The 10,986-nt window shown below is 32.5% G+C and overlaps 1 protein-coding gene across 1 annotated transcript; it reads left to right on the plus strand.

The window, feature by feature from the left end:
- Positions 1 to 1,169: 1,169 nt before the first annotated feature.
- On the plus strand, positions 1,170 to 3,522 carry LOC115989928 (two-component response regulator ARR12-like). The gene is made up of 4 exons (XM_031113796.1): positions 1,170 to 1,302; positions 1,603 to 1,758; positions 2,994 to 3,079; positions 3,196 to 3,522. Exons 1-4 carry the CDS (start codon positions 1,170 to 1,172, stop codon positions 3,520 to 3,522), a joined length of 702 nt encoding a protein of 233 aa, XP_030969656.1.
- Positions 3,523 to 10,986: the final 7,464 nt, after the last annotated feature.

A 10,986-nucleotide genomic window follows, 5' to 3' on the forward strand; every position in this document is an offset into this window, starting at 1 on the left:
TCAGGGCCGGTTGAATAGTAAAAGCAATAGATGCAGTCGCTTAAGGTCCCAAGTAAAAAAAAGGCCCCCAAATTTTAACCAATAGTGTTATTTATAATCAATAAATAAAATAATATTTTTTATCAAATGAAAAACAAACAAAAAAGAGAGAAAAATGCTGCTTCCACAATATTTTTTACAACACTTTTGCAACAAATGCTAAATAATAGATTGTTACAGCCTATTATTGATGTCAAAAATAATAATTATAGTGGTGTTTTCAAATAGAAAACAAGAAGCAACTTAAAACCTAGGATTTGTTATGAAAAATATTGTGAATGTTACACTTCTAAAAAGTAAAATAATAATAAGAGTTGAGTTAGTAAATTTTTACTAGTTTTCATCTAGGTCTACCTTAACCCCACTCTTTTATTTACCACTATCAATTTGTCATATCAACAAGTGTGAAAAGTTTTGTCAAATTTTTTGTGTCTATAAAATTTCTAAAAAAAGATAAAATTCTACATTGTTCATGTTAATTAGTAATAATTTTGTATCTAAAACAATATAATCAATTTTCGCCTTAGGCCCCTATATGCATCAAGCCGCCCCTAGTAGTTCTCCATCGCTTATGTAGACCTATCATTTTTTATTTACTATTCATAATCTACCCAATTACACTTATGGCATAAAAATTGAGTAATAATTTATGGTAGTAGATTTTATCTCTGAGAAGTTCGGAGGAAAAGGAAAACTAAAAACTGTAGTTAAATGTGGAGCCCTCTAGTTCCCTGTGCACTAGTTCCTGTACTTGTGGGTGCTAACAAGCATTGTTCATATCATTAGGATAATCTACAATTGATACGAATATCAAACCTGTGATTCATATCAAACAAATGATACGTCAAATCGTTTTGACATTCTTTATATACTGACATTGCATAGAGCTTAATGCTGTACTAATTTTCTTCTTCAGTCTGCTTTTAGATTTAATTAGTTCAATTTCTTTTTTCTTTTTTGCTTTAGGGTTTCATCTCTTGTTGTTGTTGTTGTTCTTCTTCTCTCACAAACAACAGCCTGAAGAAGCTTCAGTACACGACGCCTTGTACCTCGCTGTATTCTAGAGAGAGAAAGGAAGAGAGAAAAAAAAAAAACACTTTTAATTAATTTAATTTCGACAGATTAGGAAAATGAAAAGCGCATTGGAGAAGAGTGATAATACTTCCAGTGAGTTCCCAGCTGGAATGAGGGTTTTAATTGTCGATGGGTATCCGGAAAGTCTCCACCTGTTGGAAACGATGCTTAAGCAATGTGATTACGAAGGTATATATATGCACTGGAGTTTGGTCTCATTTTTCTTTTACCCCTTTTTTTTTTTGTTTGGATGTGAGGAAAATAATGGAATAACAAATAATCATATTCGTGACCCCGTGTCACTAGCTAGCTTTGTCCTTGTCTCTAATGTGTGCTACTTTACCACCTACATTGTTTAGGTTTCTAAATCACACACCATGTTGTGATGTCGTGTTTGATATTGAACTTTGATCAAACTTTTTATGTTTTCTTCCAATATATTTCTTCACCCCTACTGTGTTACATTAAAGTGAACATAAATAATTTCAGTTGCCAAATGCAATCGAGGGAAGGATGCGTTGAATTTGCTTAAAAATAGCAGAAGCAACGAATTTGATATTATTTTGACTGAAAGATGCCTGCCTGACATGGACGAAATTACGCTTCTTGGAAAATTGAGCAAGGCCACTGATTTGCCAGTCATAAGTAAGCATATATACAGCTTGTCTTGTTCAATTTAATTTACTATATTCTTTTGCCTTTTACAATGATATATATAAATTGCAATCTCATTATTTAACAGCATATGCTATATTATTGTGGCTTAAGAGGGGCAAGCTTATTGTCAGGCCATGTCTAACATCCCAGTATTTGTTATTTTACAGTTATGTCCGAGGTTGGAGATAATAGCACCATGGTGTATAGCATAAAATATGGTGCTTGTTATTATCTGGTGAAGCCTATCCAAATGGATGAACTCAAAAAGATTTGGATTCATGTGTTAAAGCATAGGATAAGTAAGTGTTTTGAAGTGCCACCGCAGCGGAATGAAGAGAAAAAAGAACGGATGATCTGGACACCTGAAATGAGAGAAATATTTCACCAATGTTATCTTGGGCTGAGACCTGGTGTGAATCCGTTCCCGGCCCTAATCTTAAGCATCAATAATTTGTTATTCTTACAAAATTCACAACCCAATCAACCCAGCCCAATATACATTACCAATAATATTTAAAATGGACAAAGTTTAGTTTGTAGCTCACTAAACAAATTAACATGGTTGTATATTTTGAAATTTAACTATTAAATTATATGTTTTTTATATTTTTAAATCACATGTCTTTTACTATTTGTTTCAAAAACTTATTTTTTAATATATAATTTTAGATTACAAAAACTCGAAATTTAAACATTTAATTGATAACATAGCTATTAATTTTTTATTTTATTGAAATTTTGTAAGCATGAAGATATAAGAAAATAATGTAATCTAATAATCAATTTGTTAAAATTTACATCCTATTAAAAAATATTAAGTAGAGTTAAAAAGTTTGTTGACAAACTTTGTCAGTTTAAAAAAACATATTTTAAATTAATTATTTTTATTTTATTTTATTTTATTTTTTCAGACTGGTTATACCCATCACTCTGTTTTTATGGACTACCACATATTATGAGTGTGGAATAATTATCACTTTGATATGATTAGTGCACATTATTATTATTTTCCTGGTCAATGTAGAATTCCAAAACCAATAAATAAATCTCTATAATTCTCCCACTAACGTAACATGTGTATGTAACTCCCAAGAATAGAATTTTGTTTCTTACGAAGAGAACTAAACAGTAAATAAAGCCATTGCGATTGTTTGAGCATCCCATTCCTTTCTTCTCTAATACTAATATTCATGTCTGTATGACAATAACTTGTGTTGCTGCAGAGGCTACTCCCAATAAAATTTTGAATAGAATGAAAGCACAGGGTGTCCAAAATCTGACTAGAGAACATGTTTCTAGCTATCTGCAGGTGCTTGTAATTTCTTTAGCTGGTTTTTACCTCTATATTATCAAGTTAAACCGTCATATTAATTCCTTCTTCGGTGAAGGACACGTACAACTTACAAATTCATGTCCAAAATACAGAAATACCGTAAAAAACGGCCGAGCGGGAATGACGAAGTGCTGAACACCAAGCAGCTTGAATTATCTAACATTGGAACTCAAGCCGTTGGGAATGTAGCGTTCCGTGACAGGTCAAGTATTACTGATGGTAGTACTAGTTATGGAAACCGAAGTGACACTTTTATGGCAGAGAATGTAGCTGCCATGGGAGGCAAAGGCCCAACTTATTTTCCTGCGTTAGAGTTGTCTAACCATGATAATTTTCTTGGGGACAATCCTGGAGATTCTGCTGGTATCAACTTGGATCAGTTGGATGATATTCTTGTTGATTATGATGCTAATATATAAGAGGAATGCATTCATGAAGGTTAGTTTACTGTTTTTTCCAAGTCTTTTGGTACAAGTTATAAAAAATTTTACTGTCTAAAATATTAAGAATTAAATCACATATTTTCCTTTTCGTTCTCTTGCAGCTAAATGCTGGATTTCCTGAATCCAACTCTGACTGTCCTAAAAAGCTTTGGAATGAAAATTTGATCCTTCCTCCAGACAGTGGAGATGGTCTAGGCCCATCTGCTTTTTGTAGTTCCTTTGTTGTATACTTATGTTTTGTAAAAAAATTAGTTTTATATAGCAACACACAAAAGCATGTGTGAATTTTCTTTAAGCATTTTCTGAATGCACTTCCCTTCCATTTTACCAACCGATAAGTCTCTTTTACACCAATACTTATTAGTGTTCCCTTTAGAAGCATGATTAAATCCTTTGCATATACCGTCAGCTATTACTAGCAACAATTAGATTGCGTTTGGTATCGGCTTAAAAAGTCTTTTTTTTTTTTCTTCTTCTTCTTTTTTTTTTTTTTTTTTTTTTTTTTTTTTTTTTTTTTTTTTTTTTTTTTTTGTTTTAACTATTTAGTTTATTTTATAGTACCCAAATGAGATATCATGCTATTGAGGATGTGAAAATTTTGGTGCCCCTACAAATGTTGTAAATCATATGATCTTTGTGTGAAGAAGTAATAGTAGAACACAAAATTTTTATGTAGTTAGCATGACAAATTATGATTGAAATAAAATTATTTTTATATGGGTAAAATATTGAATTTTTTTTTTTTGGAAAACTCAGTTGGTGTTGTATTTGATTGAATATAATTCGTTTTCTTTTAATTTGTTTTTGATAATTCGATATTTATGAGTTTTCTAGTGTGTGATCCACAGAAAATAATTGATTTCTTTCAAAATTTATTTTTTTATATCTTAATTATTTACTTATCATTATAATTAATTATTTCTTACTACTAATAATGATGACATATAATTTTTCTAAAAAAAAAAATTATTTATTTTTTAAGTAAAAAATTCAAAATTTGTAAGAAAGAATGAATTTAAGTATTTAATGATCATTATTTTAGAACCGTTATTATAAACTCTTTTACCATCCTTGTAATTGATTCCCCAGCCCCCCCCCCCCCCTAAAAAAAAGAAAAGAAAAAGAAAAACCACCTTGTACTTTCTATGAACACATTCAAATTCACCACTACCGCCTTCTCCCCCTCTTTATTATTATTATTTTTATATGTGACCGAATTACCTAGCTAGTTCTGCTCTGGTCTTCATGTCTCTGCGCTTTTGTCGGCCCTGTGGCTGTGCTGTGGGCCCTTAAAGTTTTTCTTCTCCGTTGAAATTTATTGACTATCCCGATTCATCAAAAAAAAAAAAAAAAAAAAAAAAGATTAAAGAACCAAGAAAAAAAAAAAAAAACAGCAAAATACCATTCTTATCTAGAAAGAAAGATGCACTCTTGTTTCCAAAAGTTTTGAAGAGGATTTTTTGAGATCCTACTTCTTTATTTCTCTTTTTAAGCAAAATAATTTTATTCAGTTGTGTCTAGCAGCAGTGGAATTTGGAGAAAGGGATATCACTTTCAATAAGTCTCCCGGTTATAATTATATTCTAGTGAATTGAGAACAGACCTTCCAACTATTAACTCTAGAGAATAAGAACAGAGGAAAGGAGATAGACAAAAATTTCAACGGGCAAGCATGGTTTAGACTTACGTGCATGCATGGTTCATGTTTAGACTTACGTGCGTGCGTGGTTCATATTTACACTTACTAGCATGGTTAATGCTTTTTTATTTATATTTATTTTTATACTTTTTTTTTGAAAAATGGCTAATGTTAGTTGGACATTTAAATTGAGTTGGGGAACAGAGAACATTCAATACGAAAATGTTCAATTCTTTCCGTTATCAAAGAGAATACGAATGAAAGAAGAGAGGCACCTCTACCTCATATTTTAAGTTTTCAAGTCACACACATACACATGGACCAGCACAGCAATTGTGCGGGGCAGAGCAATGACGTTTGCTTGGTACATTGGCAAAGGGGGTTAGATGCCCAAAACCCACATAATGTTTTGAATTCGAGGCCACGAGCATGCTCACGTGGTCCACAACGGCAACACGGAGGCCGCAAGGCACACGTGGGACACGAGGACGGCTTCAAGGCCTTGCCAACACCCACGAAGAGCGTCGATTAGGAACGAATCAACTAGTTGGACGAGTGTCTTCAAGGCAGATATGTAGCACAGGCACCTGAATTGCGTCCGAGGCATGGAGTGATGCTTGAAACAACGCTAATTGGGAGCATGCTAATCGGGACATACTTTGTCTAGCAATGGATGAAACTAACACCATCCGCGTTGCGATAGCATGCCTAAGCTATACCAAGAATGCATGCATCCCCGCACCACACAGCTACTGAGATCATCAACCTCTTGCCACTAGGCATGAGTGGGCGTGGCTTCGAGGAAAATTGGCATTGGAGAGAGCTTTCACAATACGTTTAATCATCACCTTAGGCTTGCTTTGCATGGCAATGAATGAAAATAACACCGTCCGCCTTGCAAGAGCGTGTCGCAGCTATACCATTTACAAAAGAAATGCAAACCCGGGTCCACTTAGGTGATGCATTTAGGGCACACCTCACACCATGGAGCACGCGAGGTTAGGCCCTAAATGGTGCATCACACGAGGTTGGGCCCAATAATCATACTAAATAGAGAGCCATAGGTTAAAGATGTATTGCTTAAGGGACTAAATCAACCTAAGGTGTGTGGGCTACATATGAACAATGGTAAAATGAAAGTAAAGAAGCATAGTTGTTACCCATTTATTAGAAATTGTATTTTAGATTAGTCTTTGTATTTTTGTACATTGTATTTTTCTCTGCACATTTTCCATATTTTCGACATATGGATTTATATTTTACATGCACATGTGATTTTAAAGGAATTAGTTAGTTAATTTGTTAGTGATATTTTCTTAGGCTAGCTTAGTGGGTGACACCTACAGTTATTTTCAGGGTGGCTGCTAAGAAACTTAAATTATACAAAATCTAATAAAAAGAAAACTTTATATATAGATAAAAAAAAATAATAATAAAATCTTACAATTTCCTTTTACAAATTTTCTTATTTTGAAATTGTTACATGATAGTCTCATTATCAAAATGCTGCAAGCAACATATATATTTTTCAAAATTTTAGTTGAATAAAATTTTTCTTGGACTTTTTCTTTTTCTTTGTAAGGATCTAATATATTGTTAAAGGAATCAAAGTTTAAGGACAAAATTTGGCTGCAAACTTAGGGTACAACTCTCACTAAACAAATTAACATGGTTACATATTTTGAAAATCTAACTATTGAATTGTATGGTCTTTATAGTCTTAAAAAACATGTCAAACTTCATGTTAATTGGATGTGAAAGCTCGGATTTGTATGAAAATGTAAGAGCTTGTTTAGACCCCCAATAAAAATTACGGCTAGATTGTTTTTACTCTAACTTAGACTAAGTTCGGAATAAGAGTAAATGAACGCAAACAACTGATAACACTACCCTAAGCCATATTCATCCATTATCAACAATAAAAGAAAAGCTTAAAGAGTAGGAAAGGGAGATGCAAATACAAGGTACTACTGAGACGTGTTATCAAAGAGGAAACCAAAGAACTTGGCGAAAAACCTCTCCACGATCCTTTAAGTCGAAATCGATCCACTAGAAAATAAAGTTGGAGTACACGAATAATAAAAGATTCTTCAAGCCTAGTCTACCCAATGTACTTGAACCCTGCAAGCTCTTGCTACTAACTAGCTTCTCGGAACCTTGTCTTCTCTAACTTTCCCAAATCTCATAATTCAGCCCGATTGCATCTGCCAATGAAGGGCTCCTTCCAATGCTTCCCAGCAGCACCAAAATCTCACTTAATACTCAGATTAGGTGTGGTAAGCATTTGAGCTATCAACCTCTCAAGAATTTAAAGATTGAGAGGTAGGAGTAGAGGAAAACCACAAGAAAATATGTAGATGATTATGGGTATAACAATCTCTAACTCTCAGGTGTATTTTCTAGGGTTTTCTCTCTGAAAAACATTCCTTACAATATGTGTGTAATGAGGGTATATATAATGTGGGTAAAGACTTGGTAAAACAAAATATGACATTTTGCCAAACAGAACATTTTGTGAGTATTTCACGGGAATGCCTTACCCGCGAGACACTCGCGAAATCCTCCAGGTTGGCATGACCCTTCACCTTCTAGTCATGTGCTCTACACTTGGCTATTTCGCGGGTAAGCATCTCATGGGACACTTGTGAAATCCACTTGTTCATCCTTTCAAGTTGTAGTCTTCACATTTTCTCATACTCATCCCTTACAATTAAAAACCCACATAAATACAGGGAAATATGATTGAAAAAATTACAATCAAATTTGGCATGGAATTAAAGCCAACATAAAATAGTTGTAAATTACAACTTTATAGGATGTTATTTATTATTTAATTCATAAACTTATTTTTTTATGTATAATTTTAGATACAAAATCTAGAAGTTTTAAAATTTGATTGATGATATAATTGTTGATCTTTTATTTTCTTAAAATTTTTCAAGTATGGAGAATATAAGAAAAAAATGTAATTCATTGATTTGTCAAAATTTACATCTAATAAAAAATATTGAGTAGAGTTGTAACCTTAGTCTATAACCAAGTTTGTTACTAACCTTTGTTCAAAATGTAATTATGTTGGGTTCAAAAAAATTTAGGATACAAGAAGTTATTTATTATACACTCTATATTTTGACCTGTTATCAAGGCATATTTAACTTCTTGGCACCAATATCATCTTTTCTTTCCTTTTGATTTTAAGACTAGCACAACAAGTTGATTTCTTGATGAGTCTTCATATTTTAAAATCGTTACATAATAGTTCATTATCAACTGTAAAGATAGTTTATTATTAGTTGTTATTATTAATTGTTAATGTATGTAGATGTGACCATTTTATTTTGTTAAGTTTGTATAGCATTTTTATTTTTATACAGTTATCATTACTTATTTGGCATTATTTTTTATAAAAATATTGTAAACTAAATGACAAAAATCAACCCACTTGCCCACACAGTCACACTCATCTGTATATAAATAATACACTAAGTGTATGCTTGAATAATTACTAACTTTACTGTTTTTTTCTTGAATCACTAATTTTATAACAAAAAGTTATTATAATTGGATAACAATATACACATTATAACAAACTCTTTGTATTTTCTAATTATTAAATTATATATAATTATATTATATTTGTACTATATATATACACAAGTGCACATTTACATACATTACAACTCACACAAATTGATAACATTATAACAAAAAATAAAAAATAAAAATAATGCACACAATCAGTATCATGCGTGAAAGAGATATTTGTGATTTGTGTTGTTTGATTTTGAAATAGGCTTATTTGTGTTGCTATTTGATTTTGGCCTAGGTTGATGTGTGTGTAAAAATGTTTTTGAGAGTAAATTTAATTTGTAAAAATATACTTTAAATATATAAATATATATATATATATATATATTTTAAAGTTAGGAGACAACCCTAAAGTATATGTGCACCCGCCATTATCTACCTGCTAAAATCCCTCCCCCCCCCACCCTCATTTCACGCACGGGTGGGTTGGAACCCCTATGTCAGACCTTTGAGTGAAGCCCACTCCCTAGTCATTATGATAGAGTAATTGTGCGTGATGAATCATATGATCTTTAATTTGTGCGAAGAAAGAATCTTCATAAATGAAGGTTTGAGGTCATGTGCAATACTTAAGGCATTTTGCCTGGCCTAATGCAATACCTAAGGTATTATCACCTGATGAATAACAATGGATGGTTGAGATTGTTCAATCTCAACCATTAAATAAAAAAAATATTAGATGCAATAATAATGAATGGTTGAGATTGAATCTCAACCTTTAAATAAAAAAAAAAATTAAAATGAAGTAAAAAGTTAAAGGTAAAAAATTTAAGATGTAAAAAATTTGAGAAGGAAGTGAAGTAATTGCATGTACCTGATCTCAACCTATAAATGTAAAACACGAAAAAGAAAAGTGGAGAGAGATATAGAAGATATGTTTTCCGTTTAAAAAGAATGGAGCATAACATCTTTTTTTTTTTTTTTTACTTTCGACGAGTAGAAAATGAAGTGGGAAAAGAAAAGGGCCCCGCAAAGAAAAATTAAACATCTTTTTGTTGTTTGTTACTTTTGATGAAAATTAAACGATTTCTTTACCACCACCTCTTATGACTTTCTGTTTCAGAAAAATTAAACGTTTTTTTTTTTCTTCTTCATTTTAATTAATTTAATATAGCCAAGTTGCCACCTAATCATTACTAATGGGTGCCCACTGTCCACTCCCAATCAGCCAACCATTGACGTTACGTTTTTTTTTTTTTTTTTTTGGTGGGGGGGGGGGGTGTGGGGTGGTGGGGTCAGGGGTGAAATTTTATTAACACGTGAGGTTTGGACTAACAATTTTTCGTGTTTGTACCAATCTGAAAAAATAGAAGGCCATGGTCAGGTCTAGTTATGTGTATTTGAGAGAGAGAGAGAGAGAGAGAGATGCCGATACCCATTGCCGACCTATTCGTACAACATTATAAAGTGGCACTGTTTTAGCGCAAGCACTGGGGCTTTCATTGGCATCAATTCCGTAAAAGAAGCCCGGGATGCTTTGCGTAGATGTGAGAGAGAACAAAAGTGACACTAGGTCACTACCAGAGGACATTAGTATTGAATTGCATCACAAACTCTTCATAAATTAAAGATTCATTTGGTACATGTGTTTAAGTAATAATTTTCAGTTTTTTTGAAAATATGTGTGAGTGAAAAAATCTGTGAAAATATATGTAATGTTGTTTAAAAACTAAAAACATGTGTTTGAACTTACGTATCAAATGGAACCTAATGGTCCGTTTAGATTGAGAGGAATGAAGGGAGTGAAGTAAAGTAGAGTAGAATTATTAAAAAATTAGTCTATTTTCAGCTAATTCTACTCTACTACTCTTCCTTTTCTCTCAACCCAAACATACCATAAGAGAAATAAAATCCACAACTTGCAGCATGGGTGCTGTGACATTCCTAGCTAGGTGCACTAAATAATTTCTCCCAGAGAAGTCCACGTTAAACTTCAGAAATACAGTAGTGTGTGTTAATACTTCGCCATTTTAGACATATTACTGAATAGCAATAGCATTAAAACCAAAGTATTCTTACAGCCCGAATAATGTTGCTACACGGAATGGAAGCTTAACCCTCACCCATAATAGATACTTATGTGGAAACTATCATGGGAGCCCACTCCCAACTAATTATGACAAATTCACGCACGATATAAGTCATAGTAAAAGTGTCACAGCCTTTTGTGTTGTAGTGTAGTTATTGGAGTTTACATTTTTGGACTAGTTTTT

This window comes from Quercus lobata, chromosome 5 (assembly GCF_001633185.2).
Source record: "Quercus lobata isolate SW786 chromosome 5, ValleyOak3.0 Primary Assembly, whole genome shotgun sequence".
In the NCBI taxonomy this organism is placed as follows: Eukaryota; Viridiplantae; Streptophyta; class Magnoliopsida; order Fagales; family Fagaceae; genus Quercus; species Quercus lobata.

Bases quoted from the DNA above. Each gene is read 5' to 3' on its own strand.
- LOC115989928 (XM_031113796.1), top strand. From the start codon at position 1,170: ATGAAAAGCGCATTGGAGAAGAGTGATAATACTTCCAGTGAGTTCCCA. The intron at 1,303-1,602 runs GTATATATATGC...AAATAATTTCAG, and splicing joins TAAGCAATGTGATTACGAAG to TTGCCAAATGCAATCGAGGG. The intron at 3,080-3,195 runs GTGCTTGTAATT...TCCAAAATACAG, and splicing joins ATGTTTCTAGCTATCTGCAG to AAATACCGTAAAAAACGGCC.